This window comes from Saimiri boliviensis, chromosome 7 (genome assembly GCF_048565385.1).
Source record: "Saimiri boliviensis isolate mSaiBol1 chromosome 7, mSaiBol1.pri, whole genome shotgun sequence".
Lineage (NCBI taxonomy): Eukaryota > Metazoa > Chordata > Mammalia > Primates > Cebidae > Saimiri > Saimiri boliviensis.
The window spans coordinates 11097983-11122558 of NC_133455.1; the positions used below are offsets into that span (position 1 = coordinate 11097983).

General features: G+C 47.4%; 1 protein-coding gene and 1 pseudogene across 2 annotated transcripts in view; one reads left to right on the forward strand and one right to left on the reverse strand.

Moving 5' to 3' along the window:
- Positions 1-24576, reverse strand: part of TMEM120B (transmembrane protein 120B) — a 55864-nt gene that overhangs the window by 24423 nt on the left and 6865 nt on the right. For both annotated transcript variants that reach the window (XM_039471577.2, XM_039471576.2), the window contains exon 2: positions 2506-2624. In XM_039471577.2, coding sequence (XP_039327511.1) covers positions 2506-2624 — 119 coding nt within the window. The remainder of the gene's footprint in view (positions 1-2505; positions 2625-24576) is intronic.
- Positions 3743-12963, forward strand: LOC104652059 (TIMELESS-interacting protein pseudogene; annotated as a pseudogene).

The window sequence follows — 24576 nt, forward strand, 5'->3', positions numbered from 1 at the left end:
TTGATAGTATGAGCTCAAGGGATAATTACTGACAATACTATTTTTCTTCTCACTGCTCTAAAGAAATAACTAAGGCCGGGGGCGGTGGCTCATGCCTGTAATCCCAGCACTTTGGGAGGCCAAGGCGGGCAAATCACAAGGTCAGGAGATCGAGACCATCCTGGCCAACACGGTGAAACCCTGTCTCTACTAAAATACAAAAAACAAGTTTGGCGTCGGGTAGCACGCCTATACTCCCATCTATTCAGGAGGCTGAGGCAGGAGTATCACTTGAACCTGGGAGGTGAAGGTTGCAGTGAACCAAAATTGTGCCACTGTACTCCAGCATGGTGACAAAGCCAAGACTTCATCTCCAAAAAAAAATACTAAAAATAAATAAAAAAGAAACAATTAGCAAGCATGGTTACAGTCCCCGCACACACTGCCTATGATTCCAGCACTTTGGGAGGCCAAGGCAGGAGATCACTTGAGGCCAGAAGTTTGAGACCAGCCTGGCCAACACAGCAAGACCACGTCTCTTCAAAAAATTATTTAAAGAAAACAACCAGGCTGGGTGTGGTGGCTCACACCGGTATTCCCAGCACTTTGGGAGGCCGAGGCGGGCGGATTGCTTGAGGTCAGGAGTTCGAGATCAACCTGACCAACATGGAGAAACCCCATCTCTACTAGAAATACACAATTAGCCAGGTGTGGTGGCACATGCCTGTAATCCCAGCTACTACGGAGGCTGAGGCAGGAGACTCGCTTGAACCCAGGAGGCGGAGGCTGCAGTGAGCCGAGATCGCACCACTATACTCCATACTCCACCTTGGGTGACAACATGAGACTCTGTCTCAAAAATAGGTAAATAAATAAATAGAAATAATTTTTAAAAATAAAAAATAAAGGAATAACCTACAGATTACCAAGAGGACAAACAGAAAGGCCCCTGAAACCATAAGCAGTTGACCAATCAAGGTCTGACTGTTATTCTTTGGTAACACAAAACTCTCAAAACTAGAAAACAAATCAACAGACACATCTTGGAATGGCAGGAGTCCTTGGTCTAAGACCCTAACTCACAAACCTTCTAACCCAGCCCTTCTCAACTGGGGACAGCCAGCAATGCCTGGAGGACATCTGGTGGACACACCTGGGTGGGAGTGCTACTGGCATTGGTGGGCAGAGGCCAAGGATGCTACTCAGTATCCCTCAGTGCAAAGCCCCCCACAAACACTCATCAGACCATCAATAGTGCTTGGGTTAGCCATGTGCCCATCTATGAAGCAAGCACTGAGAATCTGAAAAACCCTAGACTGAAAAAAGACTCAGGACTCTATGAGTCCTGCCATTAGCAAGATGTGTTTTTCCAAGCCACATCTGGCGATGTGTTTGTGTGGGGCCATCTACACTCTCCACCCCTCAGTTGTGGGCCTCCATTTCCAAAATGGCCAGTCACACTGAGAGCTATAATCAGGACCTCCCCCGAAAATTGTCCACAAGGAAAGAGTTAACCAGGAGTCCCAGACTCTAAAATGGAGGCCCAGCTAAGTGACCTGGGACAAGTCACTCGGAGCCTCAGTTTCCCTGCCTGACAAGGGGGGAGTCACAGGATACACTGGGCCCCTTCATATGCCAGGCAGGAGAGGCCTTCCAGACCTGGGACCACGAGTGTTGGGAAATGGACATGATCCAGGCCTTGGAATCGAACTAAGCTATGAGCTCCAGCACATCTCCACCAGGGATGACAACTTAGTGCTGGCTACACCAGAGACCCGGATGGGGAGGGCACCCCACACCCATGAAAGGACACTGCCTGTTTACTTGTCCAGCAGGGCACCTTCCTATAACAGCACCCAACTTTCACCTGGGAAACTACTCATCTTCTCCCGCTGCCCATGTGGCTGTCCCTCCACCTCCCAGGGCCACAGACTGAGCACACAACATGGTGCTGCCCAAGCAGCTTCTCAGTGACTGGTTCACAAATGGGCACTGAACCAACCCCAGCCAATGAGGACTGGACACAGAACGTCTGTTGAAGTACTGGGAAAGAGACACTCTCAGCCAGGCACAATGGTTCACGTCAGTAATCCCAGCTACTCAGGAGACTGAGGCAGAACAGTCACTTGAACCCAGGAGACAGAGGTTGCAGTGAGCCAAAATCATGCCATTGCACTCCAGCCTGGGCAACAAAAGTGAGAGACTCCATTTCAAAAAAAAAAAAAGAGAAACTCTCCTTCAGCTGGGGTGGCACAGCTGGCAGAAAGCAAGGCTTGAAAATAGCCTGGCACTGCTGGTGGAGGGACAGTCACCCTGAGAGTGACACCAATCCAGAGGAAGGCAGAATTTAGAGGGAAAAAAACCAGATTCCTAAAAATACCCTTTGGCCCATGGATCCAGTGATGCCTGAATCAGATTCCAGTCCTGTCTCTTCCCACTGAGATTTCCTTCCTCTCCTTCAGCCTTTTTAGAGTTGGGCTTCTGTCCCTCAGAACCAGGGCGGCCCCGGGCTGCAGCCGCGCCTACCTCTGGAGTGTGTGCTTCAAGTCCTGGAGGTGCTTCTTCTGCTTACTGATAGAACTGCTACACAACGCCTGCAGCGCAGCCAGCTCCTCCAGCTTCTGCTTGTAGATCCTGTGTGTTTCCTGAAGGACAGGGGACCCAGGGAAGGGTGTGTGGGAGACTGTGAGCAGGTCATTTTCTTTTCTCTTTTTCTTTTTTTTTTTCGAGAAAGTCTTGTTCTGTTGCCCAGGCTGGAGTGCAGTAGCACAATCTCACCTCACTGAAACCTCCACCTCCTGTGTTTAAGTGATTCTCCTGCCTCAGCCTCCCCAGTAGCTGGAACTACAGATGTGCACCATCATGCCTGGCTAATATTTGTATTTCTAGTGGAGACAGGGTTTCACCATATTGGCCACCACGGTCTCGAATTCCTGACCTCAAGCAATTCACCGGCCTTGGTCTCCCAAAGTGCTGGGATTACAGACATGAGCCACCATGCCTGCCTAGGTCATTTTCATGCTTTGATTGTGGTCATAGAACCAGCTGCAGAGGTCACAGTCTGGCGGTGAAAATGATACTATGAAGGATGTAGCTTAGAAAACTGGGACTGGAGGCCAGGCGCGGTGGCTCAAGCCTGTAATCCCAGCACTTTGGGAGGCTGAGGCGGGTGGATCACGAGGTCAAGATATCGAGACCATCCTGGTCAACATGGTGAAACCCCATCTCTACTAAAAATACAAAAAATTAGCTGGGCATGGTGGCGCGTGCCTGTAATCCCAGCTACTCAGGAGGCTGAGGCAGGAGAATTGCCTGAACCCAGGAGGCGGAGGTTGCGGTGAGCCGAGATCGCGCCATTACACTCCAGCCTGGGTAACAAGAGCGAAATTCCGTCTGAAAAAAAAAAAAAAGAAAGAAAGAAAACTGGGACTGGAACTGGGGAAGGCAGCATGGCACAGTACTACTCAGGTGCCATTTTTTCTTATGGTAATAGCAACCAAACAAAAACGCCTTCAAGGGTCACCTCTGGTCCTTGAGAAGAGCTGAAGGTTCTCACGCTGAGTGTGGTCATGTGATTCATGCCTAGCCAATCACAATCCTCCAATCCTCTGGCTACTGACTGGTTCAGAGGTGAACACGTGACACACTCTGGGTCAATGAGAGCCAGCACTGGGACTTCGGCTAAAATGATTGATTTAGGGATGCGCTTTTTCTCCTGGGTTTGCTAATCTGGTAGAAGGTATACCTGAGGCTCTGCGTGGGGATGGTCTGCCTAAGAATAAAGCCAAACAGGAAAACAGAATTGGCAGATGAGGGTAAGGCACAGTGGCTCACGCCTGCAATACCAGCACTTTGGGAGGCCAAGGAGGGCGGATCACTTGAGCCTGGCCAACATAGTGAAGCCCTGTCTCTACTAAAAATACAAAAATTAGCCAGGTGTGATGACGCATGCCAGTAGTCCCAGCTACTCAGGAGGCTGAGGCAGAAGAAATGCTTGAACTCAGGAGGTAGAGGCTGCAGTGAGCCCAGATCATGCCATTGCACTCCAGCACTCCAGCCTGAGTGACAGAACAAGACTGTCTTTAAAAAAAAAAAAAAAAAAAAAAAAAAAAAAAAAGCCAGGCGTAGTGGCTCAAGCCTGTAATCCCTGCACTTTGGGAGGCCGAGGTGGGTGGATCACGAGGTCAAGAGATGGAGACCATCCTGGTCAACATGGTGAAACCACGTCTCTACTAAAAATATATAAAAAATTAGCTGGGCATGGTGGCGCCTGCCTGTAATCCCAGCTACTCAGGAGGCTGAGGCAGGAGAATTGCCTCAACCCAGGAGGCGGAGGTTGCGGTGAGCCGAGATCGCGCCATTGCACTCCAGCCTGGGTAACAAGAGCAAAACTCTGTCTCAAAAAAAAAAAAAAAAAAAAAAAAAAATTCAGAGATGATAAAAGAGAATTCTCTCATAGCAACATTTTAGCTGTTGGGTCTAGCCAAGGCTGAATGTTATGCTATCCAACATTCAAGGTTATATAAATTAATAAACCACTTTTCACTTAGTGTTCACTTTGAGTTTCTGATCCTGGCAATGAAGAGAGTTCCCATTAAGTCAACTAAGAAAAACACATACCCTTCCCTTAAAGCCACCCTCCGCCCTCCAGACAGTCATGCCAATGAACTCAAATAGCTCATTCTTGAAATAACCATTCAGGGCCACAGGCCAGGGAAAATGCAAAAGACTTCGCCCCAGTGCTGGGGGAACAGAACACAGTACCTTCTTGACTTTGCCACCATCACACACCTCCCAATAAATAACACCACAGGTAGGGAAACAACCCCTTATCTCTGGAGTTCTAAGACAAACACCAAAAATTTAGGGAAACCAATATGTGAGATGAAGACCACGACATTAAAAACAGTAAGCTGGCCGGGCGCAGTGGCTCACACCCGTAATTCCAGCACTTTGGGAGGCCGAGGTGGGTGGATCACCTGAGGTCCGGAGTTAGAACAGCCTGGCCAACATGGCAAAACTCCATCTCTAATAAAAACGTAAAAATTACGACAGGGTGCAGTGGCTCACGCCTGTAATCCCAACACTTTGGGAGGCCGAGGTGGGTGGATCACGAGGTCAGGAGTTCGAGACCAGCCTGGCCAATGTAGTGAAACCCCGTTTCTACTAAAAATACAAAAATTAGCCCGGTGTGGTGGTGCGTGCCTGTAGTCCCAGCTACCTGGGAGGCTAAGGCAGGAGAATCGCTTGAACCTGGGAGGCAAAGCTTGCAGTGAGCTGAGACCATGCCAAGGCACTCTAGCCTGGGTGAGAGTGAGACTCCTCCAAAAAAACAAAAACAAAAAAACAAAAATGTGAAAATTACCCAGGTGTGGTGGCAGGCATCTGCAATCCCAGATACTCAGAAGGCTGAGGCAGGAGAATAACTTGAGCCTGGGGGCAGAGGTTGCAGTGAGCTGAGACCACACCACTTCACTCCAGCCTGGGCAAAAGAGCAAAACTCTGTCTCAAAAACAAATTTTTTTAATTAAAAAAAATTAAGGCCGGGCACGCTTATTATCTCAGCATTTTGTGAGGCCGAGGTCGGCAGATCATGAGGTCAGGAGATTGAGACCATCCTGGCTAACAAGGTGAAACCCCATCACTACTAAAAATACAAAAAATTAGCCAGGTGTGATAGCACTAGTCTATAGTGCCAACTACGCGGGAGGCTGAGGCAGGAGAACCGCTTGAACCTCAGAGTCGGAGGTTGCAATGAGCCGAGACTGTGCCACTGCACTTCAGCCTGAGACGGGTGGCCCTTGTCTCAAAAAAACATTAAAAACCATAAGCCAGTGCTCACTTTGGCAGCACATGCACTAAAAAACTGGAATGAAGGCTGGGCGCGGTGGCTCAAGCCTGTAATCCCAGCACTTTGGGAGGCCGAGGCGGGCGGATCACGAGGTCAAGAGATCGAGACCATCCTGGTCAACATGGTGAAACCCCGTCTCTACTAAAAATACAAAAAATTAGCTGGGCACGGTGGCGCGTGCCTGTAATCCCAGCTACTCAGGAGGCTGAGGCAGGAGAATTGCCTCAACCCAGGAGGCGGAGGTTGCGGTGAGCCGAGATCACGCCATTGCACTCCAGCCTGGGTAACAAGAGCGAAACTCCGTCTCAAAAAAAAAAAAAAAAAAAAACTGGAATGATACAGACAAGGTGAACATGGCCGAGTAATTAAAAACACTGAAAACAAAGCAACGATAAGTCAACAAACACGTTTAAAGTAACTCTTTTTAACAGGTGGAGAGATGGATTTAGCAGAGGGACAGCAAAAGGAGATGATGCAACAGTGAGCAGAGGCTGAACTCCCCTGCCTGCCACGAAAGGCACCTGGGTATGGAATTTAAGTCAGAAAACAAGGAAGAGGCAAAGGCCAAGAAATGAGTAAGATGACAATAAAAATGACAAGTGACTAGATGACAATTAGAAGCGACACCCAAGAATGCTGTGAGTGAGTCACCTCGGCCCACCCACTAGGAAGATGAAAGGGCACCTCCTTCTCTCCTTCCTGGGCCCCCCAGGAAGGAAAATAATCAATGCTTTTATTTTACTTAATGTTTTTATTTTAAAATAATTTCAAACTGGGTGCAGTGGCTCACGCCTGTAATTTCAGCTACTCGGGAGGCTGAGACAGAAGAATCGCCTGAACCCAGGAGGCGGAGGTGGCAGTGAGCTGAGATTGCACCACTGCACTCCAGCCTGGGTGACAGAGTGAGACTCTGTCTCAAAAGATAAATAAATGAATAATAATTTCAAGCTTGCAAAATTACAAAACAATACAAAGAACTCGCCTCTACTCTTCACTCAGATTCACCAGCTGGTCTGTCATACTGCATTTGCTTTACCTCCATGCATGCCTGCTTGCATGTGCACATGTGTGTGTGCCTGGTTGTGTGTTCTTTTTCTTTATCAGGCAGGCATTTGTAAACCACAGCTGCAGGCCAAGTCTGGCCACCTAACTTTGCATGCTCAGTAAGACAGAAATGGGTTTGCAGGATTGAAAAAAATCACAATAATCTTTCGTGGTGTGTGAAATCCTATGAAATTGGCATTGCAGTATCCATAAATAAAGTTTTATTGGAACACAGCCACGCCCACCCATTTACATATTGCCTGTGGCTGCATTGGAACTCTAACAGCACCACGCGTAGTTCTGACTGAGACCATATGGCCCATAAAGCCCAACAATTTTACTATTTGGCCTTTTACCAGAAAGGTTTGCCCACTCCTGTGCTAAACCATTTGGGAGTTAGTTGTAGACAACACACCTCTTTTCTCCTAAATAGTGCAGTATGTATCTCGTAAGAACAGCAGTATTCTCTCAAATATCCACAGTACAATTATCAAATGCAACTGACCCTCAAACAACATGAGTTTCAACTGCATGTCTGCTTATATACGATTTTCTTCCACCTCTGCCACACAAGCAAGACCAAGTCCACCTCTTCCTCCTCCTCCATGTGAAGACACGAAGGATGAAGACCTTTACAATGGTCCACTTCCACTTAAGAAGAGTAAATATATTTTCTCTTCCTTATGATTTTAACATTTTTTTCCTCTAGCTTTCTTTATTATAAGAATACAATGTGCCGGGCGCGGTGGCTCAAGCCTGTAATCCCAGCACTTTGGGAGGCCGAGGCGGGTGGATCACGAGGTCGAGAGATCGAGACCATGCTGGTCAACATGGTGAAACCCCGTCTCTACTAAAGATACAAAAAATTAGCTGGGCATGGTGGCACGTGCCTGTAATCCCAGCTACTCAGGAGGCTGAGGCAGGAGAATTGCCTGAACCCAGAAGCGGAGGTTGCGGTGAGCCGAGATCGCGCCATTGCACTCCAGCCTGGGTAACAAGAGCGAAACTCCGTCTCAAAAAAAAAAAAAAAAAAAAAAAAAAAAGAATACAATGTATAATGCATATATAAAATGTGTGCTAATCAACCATCTGTTATCAGTGATGCTTCTGATCAACATTAGGCTGATAGACGTTTTGGGGAGTAAAAAGTTTCTAGCCAGGCTGGGCAGTTGACACCTGTAATTCCAGCACTTTGGGAGGCTGTGGTGGGCAGATCACTGAAGGCCAGGAGTTCGAGACCAGCCTGGCCAACATGGTGAAACTCCATCTCTACTAAAAATACAAAAATTAGCTGGCTGTATAGTCCTAGCTACTTGGGAGGATGAGGTGGGAGGATTGCTTGAGCCCAGGAGGTGGAGGCTGTAGTGAGCCGAGATTGCGCCACTGCACTCCAGCCTGGCATTAGAGCAAGACTCTGTCCCATGCCTCAAAAAAAAGTTATATACTTGGCTTTTCGACTGCATTGGTACCCCTAACCCCACCTTGTTCAAGGTTCAACCATTTTGAAAATGTAACCTTTATGCAATACAATGCTATGGCCTGATATACCACCCAAATTCAAAATTTGCTCTCTCTTTTATGGCAGTTTTCCTCCAGATCCTGGATCTAATTCAGTCTCATATCTTCTGTTACTGTACATGTCTCTTTACTCTCCTGGAACAATCTCCCAATCTCTGTCTTTCGTGAATTTAAGGGAGTTTTTTTTGTTTTGAGACGGAGTTTCACTCTTGTCACCTAGGCTGGAGTGCAGTGGCGTGATTTCAGCTCACTACAACCTCTGCCTCCTGGATTCAAGTAATTTTCCTGCCTCAGCCTTCTGAGTAGCTGGGACTACAGGACGCCTACCACCATGCCCAGCTAATTTTTGTATTTTTAGTGGAGACAGGGTTTCCCCATGTTGGTCAGGCTGATCTGGAACTCCTGACCTCAAATGATCCGCCCGCCTTGGCTTCCCAAAGTGCTGGGATTACGGGTGTGAGTCACTGCACTCAAATGGACTTAAGTTTTTAAAGAGTTCAGGCCGGGTGCGGTGGCTCAGCCTGTAATCCCAGCACTTTGGGAGGCCGAGGCGGGTGGATCACGAGGTCAAGAGATCGAAACCATCCTGGTCAACATGGTGAAACCCCGTCTCTACTAAAAATACAAAAAATTAGCTGGGCATGGTGGCGCCTGCCTGTAATCCCAGCTACTCAGGAGGCTGAGGCAGGAGAATTGCCTGAACCCGGGAGGCAGAGGTTGCAGTGAGCCGAGATCACGCCATTGCAACTCCAGCCTGGGTAACAAGAGCGAAACTCCGTCTCAAAAAAAAAAAAAGAAGAGTTCAGTCTGGTTGTCTGGAAGAATGTCCCCCAGTGGGGCGTTTGCTGATGTTTCCTCATGATTTGGGGTAAGTGTGGGGACCAGGATGCCACTAAAAGGATGTTGTACCCTTATTGGTGGTTCCTGCCAGGAGGAACACCATGTCCACAATGCTAACTTTGCTTGGTAAAGGCAGCCAGGATGCCCACCCAGTTTCCGCACTATATAGTGTCCAACTTTCCACTGGTAATTAATAAGTTATCTGTGTGGAGAAAGGCTGCGTTTTAATCACTTTTGAATTTTTCAGTGCCGAACAGACCTTTATGTCCAACAAATACCTGCTGGTAACAAAACCAGACAAGAAGGACAGAGGTGGAGAGATCCTGCCAGATGATGCAGCCTGGGGGAAGGCAGGGCCCCTGGCCTGAGAGGCTGCTGTGAGATAAGGGGCCTGCACCCCTCCTGGTGACCTTTGGTGCTAGGTCCTGCCATGGAGAGATAAGACCAAGGCTGTAAAATCAGCTGCCAGATGCTCACCAGGCCCTTGTCTGTTTGAATTAATATTTAATTTCACAAGCAAAACATGAAGACATCATCCTTGTTAAAAATTAAAACACTACAGCTATGGCTGAGACCTGCTTTTTTTTTTTTTTTTTTTTTGAGACAGAGTTTCGCTCTGTTGCCCAGGCTGGAGTACAATGGTGCGATCTCGGCTCACTGCAACCTCCACCTCCTGAGTTCAAGTGATTCTCCTGCCTCAGCCTCCTGAGTATCTAGATTACAGGAGTGCACCACCATGCTTGGATGATATCTGTATTTTTAATAGAGACAGGGTTTCACCATGTCGGTCAGGGTGGTCTCAAACTCTCAACTTCAGGTGATCCACCTGCCTCGGCCTCCCAAAGTACTTGGATTACAGGCGTGAGCCACTGTGGCCCGATCTGCCTTTTTTTTTTTTTTTGGAGACAGGGTCTCACTCTATCACCCAGGCTGGAGTACAGTGGTGCTATCTCTGCTCACTGCAACCTCCCCATCCCAGTTTAAGCAATTCTCGTGCCTCAGCCTCCAGAGCAGCTTGGGACTACAGGCACGCACCACCACACCCAGGTAATTTTTGTATTTCTAGTAGTGATGGGGTTTCACCATGTTGACCAGGCTGCTCTTGAACTCCTGGCCTCAAGTGATCCACCCACCTTGGCCTCCCAAAGTGCTGGGTTTACAGGTGTGAGCCACCGCACCCAGCCCTCTGTGATGGTTTTAAAACATGGCCAGAGGGCTGGGTGCGGTGGCTCAAGCCTGTAATCCCAGCACTTTGGGAGGCCGAGGCGGGTGGATCACGAGGTCAAGAGATCGAGACCATCCTGGTCAACATGGTGAAACCCGGTCTCTACTAAAAAAAAATACAAAAAATTAGCTGGGCATGGTGGCTCATGCCTGTAGTCCCAGCTACTCAGGAGCCTGAGGCAGGAGAATTGCCCGAACCCGGGAGGCGGAGGTTGCGGTGAGCCAAGATCACGCCATTGCACCCCAGCCTGGGTAACAAGAGCAAAACTCCATCTCAAAAAAAAAAAAAAAAAAAAAAAAAAAAAAAAAAACATGGCCATAGGCCGGGTGCGGTGGCTCAAGCCTTTAATCCCAGCACTTTGGGAGGCCGAGGCGGGTAGATCACAAGGTCAAGAGATCGAGACCATCCTGGTCAACATGGTGAAACCCCGTCTCTATTAAAAATATTTTAAAAATTAGCTGGGCATGGTGGCACACACCTATAGTCCCAGCTACTCAGGAGGTTGAAGCAGGAGAACTGCCTGAACCCAGGAGGCGGAGGTTGCGGTGAGCCGAGATCGCGCCATTGCACTCCAGCCTGGGTAACAAGAATGAAACTCCGTCTCAAAAAAAAAAACAAAAACAAAAACAAAACATGGCCACCTGTTCTCTAGCATGTCTCACATAGACAGGCAGTGCCTCTGTTCCCTCCCCTTAAATCTAGGTAGGCTTGTGGCTAGTCTGACAATAGAATATGGCAGAATTGACCCTACACAACTTCTGAGAAAAAGTCACAGAAGACCATGTGGCTTCCACCTTAGTTCCTGGAGCAACTAAATGGAACTAGCTGCTCTTGGAGCAAAAAGTCCAGCTACCCTGAGGCAACCACTCTATACGGAAGCTTTAACCACACAGAGAAGTCCTGTGTAGTCACTCCAATCAACAGTCCCAACTAAGACAAATCTTGTCAGTCCAGCACAGGTGCCAGACACATACATAAAAAAAACTCCAGGCCAGGAGCGATGACTCACACCTGTAATTCCAGCACTTTGGGGGGCAGAAGTGGGTGATCACTTGAGGTCAGGAGCTTGAGACCATCCTGGCCAACACGGTGAAACCCTGTCTCTACTAAAAATACCAAAATTAGCTGGGCATGGTGGTGGGCACCTGTAATCCCAGCTACTCAGGAAGCTGAGGCAGGAGAATAACTTGAACCCAGGAGGCAGAGGTTGCAGTGAGCTGAGATTATGCCACTGTACTCTAGCCTGGGTGAGAAAGGGAGACCGTCTCAAAAAGAAAAAGAAGGCTGAGCACAGTGGCTCACACCTGTAATCTCAGCACTTTGGGAGGGTGACATGGACAGATCACTTGAGGTTGGCAGTTCAAGACCAACCTGGTCAACATGGTGAAACCCCATCTCTATTAAAAATACAAAAATTAGCCAGGCGTGGTGGCGGGCACCTGTAATCCCAGCTACTCGGAAGGCGGAGGCAGGAGAATCACTTGAACCCAGGAGGCAGAGGTTGCAGTGAGCCAAGGTCATGCCACTGCATTCTAGCCTGGGCAACAAGCGAGACTCTGTCTCAAAAAAAAAAAAAAAAAAAGAGGGAGTTCCCGAGTCTTGCAAGAAACGCACTTAGTGTGCATGTGAAGTTCTGCACTGTGGCCCCTGCTTCCTGTGTGAGCCTCTCCAGAGAGACAAGATGGTGAAGGAGCCAAACCTGATGAAGAGTCAGGAACTGGAGCTCCTGTTCCTGTACCTCCAAAGAGAACAGTTAAAAGAAATATACTCCAGCTGACGCACATTAACTTCAGAGAGGCCTTCCAGCCTGAAGGCATGTATTTGATAAGGCAAAATCCAAAGGTAAAGGTCATGAGGCTGAAGACCTGAATACTCTAATCAGACTCATGGAGCGCTGGGCACACAGGCTATTCCCTAAACCGCAGTTTGAGGATTTTATTGACAGAGCGAATACCCGGGAAATAAGGAAGTTCAGACCTGTTTAAAACGAATTCGACTTGCCCTCGCTATTTTACATGAAGATTTTGTTAGCAATAATGATGAAGTTGCAGGAAATAATGGACAGGGTTTAACTGCTACTGAACAAGATTCCTTTTTGACAAATTCATCTGAAAGTGAGATGTTTGCTTCTGAGTTAGGTAGAAACCTAGCAGAAGAGCAACAACAAAGAACTGAGAGAAATAAACAACTGGCGTTGGAAAGAAGGCAGGCAGGGCTGCTGAGTACGAGTCCCTAGGAATGACACGGAGCACAGACAGCTGAAGAGGTTAATGCTGACAAGGATCAAAAGGAGCAGTCAAATGCATTAAATGAAGACATTCTAGACAACCCATGTAACGATGCTCCTGCTAATGGTTTAAATGAAGAATGGGAATTAAAATTAAATGAATTAAAATTAGAGGAAACACTGTTGGACCAGTCTTTTTAAAATGTGCAATAGTAACTTGATGCTTCATCCAGAAATGTTACTAAGGCTAGACAAGTTTCCATTAGGAGAACAGGTTAACTGCCCACCCTGCAAGTGTGGTGTTACTGTGTATTTTTTCTTCTTTGAGTCAAAGTCCTTAGATAGTAAAACTTTTAGAGATTCTTGTTTAAAATCTGGTAATAGGGCCAGGCGCGGTGGCTCACGCCTGTAATCCCAGTGCGTTGGTAGTCTGAGGCAGGCGGATCACCCGAGGTCAGGAGTTTGAGACCAGCCTGGCCAACACAGAAACTCTGTCTCTACTAAAAACACAAAAATCAGCTGGGCGTAGTGTTGTACACCTGTAATCCCAGCTACTTGGGAGGCTGAGGCATTAGAATTGTTTGAACCAGGCGGTGTGGTGGCTCACAGCAGTAATTCCAGCACTTTAGGAAGGCTGAGGCGGGCGGATCATGAGGTTAGGAAATCGAGACCATCCTGGCCATGGTGAAACCCCGTCTCTGCTAAAATAGAAAAAATTAGCCGGGTGTGGTGGCGTGTGCCTGTAGTCCCAGCTACTCAGGAGGCTGAGGTAGGGGAATCGCTTGAATCCTGGAGACTGAGATCATGCCACTGCACTCCAGCCTGGCGAAAGAGCAAGACTCAGTCTCAATAATAATAATAATAGGCCGGGCACGGTGGCTCAAGCTTGTAATCCCAGCACTTTGGGAGGCCGAGGCGGGTGGATCACGAGGTCAAGAGATCGAGACCATCCTGGTCAACATGGTGAAACCCCGTCTCTACTAAAAATACAAAAAAATTAGCTGGGCATGGTGGCACGTGCCTGTAATCCCAGCTACTCAGGAGGCTGAGGCAGGAGAATTGCTTGAACCCAGGAGGCGGAGGTTGCGGTGAGCCGAGATCGCGCCATTGCACTCCAGCCTGGGTAACAAGAGCGAAACTCCATCTCAAAAAATAATAATAATAATAATAATAATAAAAGAATTGCTTAGGCAGGGTACGGTGGCTCACGCCTGTAATCCCAGCACTTTGGGAGGCCGAGGCGGGTGGATCACGAGGTCAAGGGATCGAGACCATCCTGGTCAACATGGTGAAACCCCTTCTCTACTAAAAATACAAAAAATCAGCTGGGCATGGTGGCACGTGCCTATAATCCCAGCTACTCAGGAGGCTGAGGCAGGAGAATTGTTTCCTGCTCGATGCTAAGGCATCAGACTGGGTAAGGATGGTTAATCTGCGCAACTCCCCACTATTTTGTCCCCTAATATACAGGATCATTCCTGCTCCCTTGCAATTCTCTGGCTCTGCCATTGGCCAGAGTCATTTCGGGGATGGGAGGTGGTGGGGAGGGATCCATCACTGGAGGTCACACACACCTAGTCCACCCTCAGCCTTAGCTCCAGGCTCAAGATTTGTCAGCCTCGAAGAGGACAACAGTGGGTAAGGGAAGCTGCAAACAGGGACTGTAGTGTGGTACATTCTCCACCCCAAAGGCCTTCCGTGCCACGCCCCAGCTTCGTGGATTCTACCCTCATGCCAGCCTCACAAGCAGTGGGAAAGGTCATCAATTCATTTCTTGTATCCTTACCTTTTTTCCAGACTGCTCCTTCTTTCTTTCTGAGACAGAGTCTTGCTCTGTTGCCCAGGCTGGGGTGCAGTGGCCTGATCTTAGCTTACTGCAACCTCTGCCTTTTGGGTTCAAATGATTCTCCTGCCTCAGACTCCTGAGTAGCTGGGACTATAGGCACCTGCCACCATGCCTGGCTTTTTTTTTTTTTAGTAGAGACAGTGTTTCACCATGTTGGCCAGGCTGGTCTCGAACTCCTGACCTCAGATGATCTGCCTGCCTCAGCCTCCCAAAGTGCTGGGAGTACAGGCATGAACCACCATCCTGAGCCTCTCTTTTGCTTTTTAATTGTGGTAAAATATACATAACTTTTAACCATTTGTAAATGTTTTAAATTGTGATAAAATACACACAAAAAAATACCATCTTGCTGGGTGCAGTGGCTCACGCCTGTAATCCCAGCACTTTGGGAGGCCAAGGTGGGTGGATCATGAGGTCAAGAGATCAAGACCATCCTGGCCAACACAGTGAAACCCCGTCTCTACTAAAAATTCAAAAATTAGGGCCGGGCACGGTGGCTCAAGCCTGTAATCCCAGCACTTTGGGAGGCCGAGGCGGGTGGATCACGAGGTCAAGAGATCGAGACCATCCTGGTCAACATGGTGAAACCCCGTCTCTACTAAAAATCTAAAAAAAAAATTAGCTGGGCATGGTGGCGCGTGCCTGTAATCCCAGCTACTCAGGAGGCTGAGGCAGGAGAATTGCCTGAACCCAGGAGGCGGAGGTTGCCCTGAGCTAAGATCGCACCATTGCACTCCAGCCTGGGTAACAAGAGCAAAACTCTGTCTCAAAAAAAAAAAAAAAAAATGCAAAAATTAGCCAGGCATTGGCACATGCCTGCAGTCCCAGCTACTTGGGAGGCTGAGGCGGAAGAATCACTTGAACCCGGGAGGTGGAGGTTGCGGTGAGCCGAGACTGTACCACTGCACTCCAGCCTGGCAACAGAGCAAGACTCCATCTCAAAAAAATAAAACAAAAAAAATTACCATCTTAACCATTTTAAATGTACAGTGTGGTGGCATTACATTCATACTGTGGTACAGTCACGTGTCGCTTAACGAACAGGATCCTTCTAAGAAATGCATCCTTAGGGGATTTCATCACTGTGCAGACATCAGAGTACACTTCCAGAAAGCCTGGGTAACAAGAGTGAAACTCCACCTCAAAAAAAAAAAAAAATGTAGAACAGATTCCATTCAAAAAACAGGAGGGCCGGACACTCACGCCTATAGTCTCAGAGTCTCAGCACTTTTGGAGGCTGAAATGGGAGGAATGTTTGAGGCCAAAAGTTCAAGACCAGCCTGGGCAACACGATGAAACCCCATCTCTACAAAAAAATAAAAAAATTGGCCGGGCATGGTGGCTCAAGCCTGTAACCCCAGCACTTTGGGAGGCCGAGGCGGGTGAATCACGAGGTCAAGAGATCAAGACCATCCTGGTTAACATGGTGAAACCCCGTCTCTACTAAAAATACAAAAACATTAGCTGGGCATGGTGGCATGTGCCTGTAATCCCAGCTACTCAGGAGGCTGAGGCAGGAGAATTGCCTGAACCCAGGAGGCGGAGGTTGCAGTGAGCTGAGATCGCGCCATTGCACTCCAGCCTGGGTAATAAGAGCGAAACTCCATCTCAAAAAAATAAAAAATAAATAAATAAATAAATAAATAAAAATAAAAATAAAAATAAATAGCCAAGTATGGTGGTATGTGCCTATAGTTGCAGCTACACAGGAGACTGAAGAGGAAGGATCGCTTGAGCCCAGGAAGTTGAAGCTGCAGTGAGCCATGACCGGACTACTGCACTCCAGCCTGGGCAACAAAGTGAGACCCTCTTTTATACAACAACAAGAAGTGCTAACATGAGGTCCGTGAGCTGGCATGCCCAGAGCATCTTTGCTACTTGTCTAATTACCATCCTCTGCATGTAGAAGACACAAACAAGCAAGTTTCCTTTGGAAGATTCAGGGATCTCTGCCACCTCTGCTGTCCTCTGAGGCCCACGCTCTGCCCCAGTGGGAGGATGAGGTTAATGACTCTAGTTCCCAACACAGCTGTGAAACATCTGGTGACACCTCCTTAACACACCTTCACTGTCAGAAGATCCAGAACTGGAGAGTCAACATTTGCTGCAGCAATTGCCAGAGGAATCTCATGGCATTTACAGACAGGGTTCTGGCCCAGGAGCATTGGTAGTTGCTGGGCGGTCCTGCAGACTGCAACAGGGCCACGACGGCACTTAGGTGTGGTGCCTGAGAGCTGTGCCTCTTGCTGGTGGGGAATTTTCAGGAGATTACTTTTTTTTTTTTTTTTTGAGACGGAGTTTCGCTCTTGTTACCCAGGCTGGAGTGCAATGGCGCGATCTCGGCTCACCGCAACCTCCGCCTCCTGGGCTCAGGCAATTCTCCTGCCTCAGCCTCCTAAGTAGCTGGGATTACAGGCACGCACCACCATGCCCAGCTAATTTTTTGTATTTTTAGTAGAGACGGGGTTTCACTATGTTGACCAGGATGGTCTCGATCTCTCGACCTCGTGATCCACCCGCCTCTACCTCCCAAAGTGCTGGGATTAAGGCTTGAGCCACCGCGCCAGGCCGAGATTACTTTTAAGACAGAGTCTTACTCTGTCATCCAGTCTGAAGTGCAGTGACACAATCACGGCTGCTCACCACAGCCTTCACCTCCCTGGGCTCAGGTGATCCTCCTCTCTCAGCCTCCTGAGTAGCTGAAACTACAGGCCTGTGCCATGATGCATGGCTAATTTTTGTATTTTTTTGTAGAGACAGGAGTTTTACCATGTTACCCAGGCTGGTCTCAAACTCCTGAGCTCAAACAGCCTGCCTATCTTGCCCTCCCAAGGTGCCAGGATTACAGGCATGAGCCACCGTGCCCAGACAAGAGATTACTTTTATAGAGCTCTAAGAAATCAACTTCAAATAGACTTTCAGATGCTGACTATACTTAACTCATCACCATAGAAACACTACCAAGGATGACTTCACCTAATGTGTACGTGTCCTGTGCCAGGGTAGATTTTGAGTCATGCGTCGGAATCGATGAACGGTATGTTACGGGAGCAGTAAGTGGGGGTCTGCGTGTGGGAGGCAGGCATTTGGGCAGCAGGATAACACGATGCTTAAGTGACTGGATGCTGCACTCAGGTTGCCTGAGTTAAGATCCAGAGCCTGCCACTTATTAGCTGAGTTATGTAATCCCCCTGTGCCATTTTCATCAACTGTGAAAGAGCTGGGAGATGAGGTGCATGCAGCCAGCTAGGTACTGTCACAAAGATATGACACCATCAAGAATGTAGTGTTCACCGGGCACGGTGGCTCACGCCTGTAATCCCAGCACTTTGGGAGGCCGAGGTGGGCAGATCACCTGAGGTCAGGAGTTCAAAACTAGCTTGGCCAACATAGTGAAACCCTGTCGCTACTAAAAATACAAAAATTAGCCAGGCATGGTGGCATGCGCCTCTAGTCCCAGCTACTTGAGAGGCTGAGGCAGGAGAACTGCTTGAACCTGGGAGGTGGAGGCTGCAGTGAGCCCAGATGGAGCCACTGCACGCCAGCCTGGGAAACAAGAGTGAAACTCCATCTCAAAAACAAAAAGAATGCAATGTGGCCTAACACGCAACTGTGAACCACCCCCTTAACCTACACCCATTGGCAGTTTAAGCAGTGTCCAACAGATGCCACTGTTTCCCTTGACAGAAAAAATTTTTTATGGATCTCAAGAGAGATCCATGATGGCTGATCACTAGCAGCTCAGGATTGTAGCTCCCAGTGAAAGCACAGAGAACGAGAGGACGCCACACTTTCAGATGAATTTTTGTTGCTCACGGACCAGGAGATTCCCAGCGGAGGAGCCCCATAGGTCGCCAGCGCGACTCTTGAGGCCGGCCCGGCGGTTCTCGGTGCAGAGTAAATGCAACTGGGTCCCCTTTTGGTCGACGTTTGGAGATCTGGGAAGGCAGAGTCGCCCATTCAGCTGATTGAGAAAGGGACTCAAGAGGGAAGCCAGACCGGAGATTCCCGGGCAGAAAAGCCACTGTTTTAACCGGTGCAGTGGGTTGCTCAGATTTCAGTGCTGGGAATCAACAAGTTGAACGTCCACTCAGAAACCTAATTTGAAAGTCGGTAATTACAAAGATGACAGGTGGATAAATTTACAATGATGGGCAGAAACCAGCATAAAAAGGCTCAGAATAGAGGCCGGGCGCAGTGGCTCAAGCCTGTAATCCCAGCACTTTGGGAGGCCGAGGCGGGTGGATCACGAGGTCAAGAGATCGAGACCATCCTGGTCAATATGGTGAAACCCCGTCTCTACTAAAAATACTAAAAATTAGCTGGGCATGGTGGCGCGTGCCTGTAATCCCAGCTACTCAGGAGGCTAAGGCAGGAGAATTGCCTGAACCCAGGAGGCGGAGGTTGCGGTGAGCCGAGATCGCGCCATTGCACTCCAGACTGCGTAACAAGAGCGAAACTCCGTCTCAAAAAAAAAAAAAAAAAAAACGCTCAGAATACTCAAAATCAGAATGCCTCTCCCTCTACAGGGGATCACAGTTCCTCATCAACAAGGGAACAAGGCCTGATGGAGAACGAGTGCGTTCCAGTAACAGAATTGGGCTTCAGAAAGTGGATAATAAGAAACTTCTGTGAGTAAAAAGAACATGTTCTAGCCCAATGTAAAGAAACTAAGAACCTTGAAAAAAGGTTTGACGAAATGAGAATAGACACTTAGAGAGGAATATAAGTGAATTAATGGAACTGAAGAATACAAGAACTCCGCGAAGTATGCACAGGTTTTAACACGCGAATTGATCAAGCAGAAGAAAGGATATCAGTGGTCAAAGACCAACTTAATGAAATGAAATGAGAAGACAAGAGAAGAAAAAGTAAAAATGAGCAAAGTCTCCAAGAAATATGGGACTATGTGAAAAGATCTAATTTACGTTTGATAGGTGAACCTGAATGTCATGAAGAGAATGAATCCAAGCTGGAAAATATTTTTCAGAATATTATTCAGAAAAACTTTCCTAACCTACTAAGGCAGGACAATACTCAACTTCAGGTAATACAGAGAACACCACAAAGATATTCCTCAAGAAGAGCAACCCCAAGACACATAATTGTTAGATTCACCAGGGTTGAAATAAAGGAGAAAATTCTAAGGGCAGCTAGAGAGAAAGGTCAGGTTACCCATAAAAGGAAGCTTATCAGACTCACAGCAGATCTCTCAGCAGAAACCCTACAAACTAGAAGAGAGTAGGGGTCAATATTCAATATCCTCAAAGAAAAGAATTTTCAACCCAGAATCTCATATCCAGCCAAACCAAGCTTCATAAATGAAGGAAAAATAAAATTTTTCACAAACAAGCAAGCACTCAGAGATTTGATCACCACCAGGCCTGCTTTACAGGAGCTTCTGAAAGAAGCACTACACACAGAAAGGAACCAGTATCAGTCATCCCAAAAACCTACTGAAAGGTAAAGAGTATCTTCATAGGGCGGGGTGCGGTGGTTCACGCCTGTAATCCCAGCACTTTGGGAGGCTGAGGCGGGTAGATCACGAGGTCAAGAGATCCAGACCATCCTGGTCAACATGGTGAAACCACGTCTCTACTAAAAATACAAAAAATTAGCTGGGCTTGGTGGCACATGCCTGTAATCCCAGCTACTCAGGAAGCTGAGGCAGGAGAATTGCCTGAATCCAGGAGGCGGAGGTTGCAGTGAGCCGAGATCGTGCCATTGCACTCCAGCCCGGGTAACAAGAGCGAAACTCCGTCTCAAAAAAAAAAAAAAAAAAAAAAAAAAAGTATCTTCATAATGAAGAATCTGCATCAACTAATGTGCAAAATAGCCACCTATTAAATTCACTAATATCAATATTAAATTCACTAATATCAATATTAAATGACAATATTAAATTCACTAATATCAATATTAATCCTAAATTTAAATGGATTAAACGTCCTAATCAAAGACACAGACACGGCCGGGCGCGGTGGCTCAAGCCTGTAATCCCAGCACTTTGGGAGGCCGAGGCGGGTGGATCACGAGGTCAAGAGATCAAGACCATCCTGGTCAACATGGTGAAACCCCGTCTCTACTAAAAATACAAAAAATTAGCTGGGCATGGTGGCATGTGCCTGTAATCCCAGCTACTCAGGAGGCCGAGGCAGGAGAATTGCCTGAACCCAGGAGGCAGAAGTTGCGGGGAGCCGAGATCGCACCATTGCACTCCAGCCTGGGTAACAAGAGCGAAACTCCGTCTCAAAAAAATAAATAAATATATAAAGACACAGACATGCAAATTGAACAAAAAGTCAAAACCCATCGGCAGGATATATCCAGATCCATCTCATAAGCAAGGACACACAAAGACTCAAAACAAAATGTTGCAGGAAGACTCACCAATCAAATGGAGAGAAAAAAACAAAACAAAACAAATCAAAACAGGAGTTGTAACTTTTGTCTCTGACAAAATAGACTTTAATAGTAACAAAGACTAAAAGAAACAAAGAAGGACATCACATAACGGTAAAAGGATCAATGCAACAACAGGAGTCAATGATCATAAATATATATGCACCCAATATAGGAGCACCCAGATACATAAGACAAGTTCTTAATGACTTATAAAGAGACTTGGAATCCCACACAATAATAGCAGGAGACTTTAACACCACATTGTTAATATTCGATGGATCAACAGGATAGAAAATTAACAGGACATTTATGATTTGAACTCAGACCTGGAACAAGTAAACTCAGTGAATATTTATAGAATTCTTCACCCCAGGTCCACAGAACATACATTTTTTATAGTATCACATTACACCTATTTTGAAAATGACCAGCCGGGCGCGGTGGCTCAGGCCGGGCGCGGTGGCTCAAGCCTGTAATCCCAGCACTTTGGGAGGCCGAGGCGGGTGGATCACAAGGTCGAGAGATCGAGACCAACCTGGTCAACACGGTGAAAACCCGTCTCTACTAAAAATACAAAAAATTAGCTGGGCATGGTGGCGCGTGCCTATAATCCCAGCTACTCAGGAGGCTGAGGCAGGAGAATTGCCTGAACCCAGGAGGCGGAGGTTGCGGTGAGCCGAGATAGCGCCATTGCTCTCCAGCCTGGGTAACAAGAGCAAAACTCCGTCTCAAAAAAAAAAAAAAAAGAAAATGACCACATAAATAGAAGTAAATCACTCTTCAGCATTTGCATAGCATTTCACAGATTTAAATGAAATATTGGTTAGCTGTTTGTTATTTTCTTCCCTTATTCCTTCCTGTTCTCCGCTGCTGACTACAATTATCGGCATAAAAGAGGTTTTTAATACCTATTTTTAGATTGCATTCCAGCCTGGGCAATACAGCAAGACTCCTGTTCTCTCTTCCCTTTTCTCTTTCTCTTTCTTTCTTTTCGGCCCTCCCCCTCCCACTCACCCCCCCCAAAAAAAGACATAGGGTCTCATTCTGTCACTCAGGCTGGAGTGCAGTGCCACAATCTCAGCTCACTGCAACCTCCGCTTCCTGAACCTAGGTAATCCTCCTGCCTCAGCCTCCCAAGCAACGCCACGATACCTGTCTAATTTTTGTGTTTTTTGTAGGGTCAGGGTGTCACCACATTGCCCAAGCTGGTCTCAAACTCCTGGGTTCAAGCGATCTACCTGCCTCAGCCTCCAAAAGTGTTGGGATTGCAGGTACCTGTACCCAGCCAACAATTTCTAATTACCTCCCCAAAAGATGCCTGTCCAGCATCCCTCTCTCTATTTTGTTTTGTTTTAATTTTTATTTTGAGACAGAGTCTTGCACTGTTGTGCGGGCTGGGGTGCAGTGGTGTGATCTCCGCTCACTGCAACCTCTACCTCCCAGGTTCAAACCATTCTCCTGCCTCAGCCTCCCAAGTAGCTGGGATTACAGGCACCCACCACCATGCCCAGCTAATTTTTTGTAGTTTTTCTGGTAGAGATTGGGTTTCACCATGTTGGCCAGGATGGTCTCGAACTCCTGACCTCATGATCTGCCCGCCTTGGCCTTCCAAAGTGTTGGAATTACAGGTTGAGCCACTGCACCCAGCCTGTTTTGTTTTGTTCTTAACTACTGGCATTTTGATTTTCCCTAATGGGACCATCCCTCCCCAACTAATTTCATGTAGTGTGGTGGCACTGATCCCACTTCTAGACTTCAGGAGCAGACATGTGACCAAGGCCTGGCCAATCAGTACCATGCCAACTGGTTAAATAAGGGATAGTCACATGACCCAAGCTGGGCCAATGAGAGTCAGCCCTGGGACTCTTGCTGACACTACAGGGGGAAAGGATGCTCTGTTTCTGCCAGAGCTGTTAAGCTGGTAGATGTTAGCTGAGATGTCATCTTTGCCACATGGCAGGGACTACCTGAGAATAATGCTGACGCAGAGGAGAAAGAGAGAGACATCCACACACAGACATCAGCTGAGCTCCTGGATCCAGCTTTGCCAGAAGCCATTTGCCACTAGATTTGACTCAATAACCCCCTTTTGGCTTAAAACCAGTTAGACTGGGTTTTTTCATTTGTAACTAAGAGTCCTGATAAGGCACTGTATGAAAGCACTATACAAATGAAAAGGGACCAAGCAAGTTCAAAAGTTTTCTTATAGAGCTAAGTGCCTTAGGATACTTTTGGAGCCCACTGTGTTAGAACCCAAAAAGTACCTGGGTTATACAGCAGGCATAGGTTCATATTCTGGCTCCACGACTTTCAAGTTACTTAACATCTCTTAGCTTTACCTCCTCATCTAAAAAACAGGATTGAGGCCAGGCGCGGTGGCTCACGCCTGTAATCCAACCACTTTGGAGGCCGAGGCGGGCGGATCACCTGAGGTCGGGAGTTCAAGACCAGCCTGACCAACATTGTGAAACCTCGTCTTTATAAAAAAAATAAAAATAGCTGGGCGCTGTGGCTCTCGCCTGTAATCCCAGCTCTTAGGGAGGCAGAGGCGGGAGGATAGCTTGATCCCAGGAGTTCGAGACCTGCCTGGGCAATATAGCGAGACCCCATTCTCCACAAAAAGGAAAAAAACAAAAAGACCAAAAAAAAAAAAAAAGCGTAAAAAAAAGCATAAAAAAATAAAAATAAAAAACAGTATTGTCATTCATTCATTCATTTTTGAGACAGGATCTCTTTCCATCTCCCAGGCTGAAGTACAGTGGCAGGATCTTGGCTCATTGCAACATCTGCCTCCTGGGTTTAAGCAATTCTCCAGCCTCAGCCTCCCAAGTAGCTGGGATTACAGGAGCCAGCCACCAATGCCCAGCTAATTTGTATATATTTTTTGTGGTGACCGGATTTCACCATGTTGCCCAGGCTGGTCTTGAACACCTAAGCTCAAAGTGTTCTGCCTGCCTTGGCCTCCCAAAGTGCTGGGATGACAAGGATGAGCCACTGCGCCCAACCATGGGTTGTCATTTAGATTAAATGGGATAATCTATGTTTCACACAGTTAACTATTATTGTTATTGCTATGATTATTATTATTGACAGCCTTTGTTTTGTAGATAAAGAAACTCAAGCCAAAAGAGGTGGCTCACAAAATTCAGATACTAGACAATGGCAGAGCTAGGACTTGAACTCAAGAATACTGACTCCCTGTGCAGTGTTTTTTTCCACACAATCTGCTACTAAAGAAAAACACCCGGCCAGACACGGTGGCTCATGCCTGTAATCACAGCGCTTTGGGAGGCCGAGGAGGGCAGATCACGAGGTCAGGAGTTCGAGACCAGCCTGGCCAACATATTGAAATCCCATCTCTACTAAAAACACAAAAATTAGCCAGGCATGGTGGCACGTGCCTGCAGTGCCAGCTGCTCAGAAGGCTGAGGCAGAATTGCTTGAACCCGGGGGGCAGGGGTTATGATGAGCCAAGATCGCACCACTGCACTCTAGCCTGGGCAACAGAGGAGATTCTGGCTCACCATTTCAAAAAAAAAAAAAAAAAAAAAAAGACGCTTCACAAGCCAAGCCAAGATGGAAGAGAAACCAAAGCTAACAGGAGTACCCAGGGTACAGATCAGCCTTGGGCAGTGGTTAAG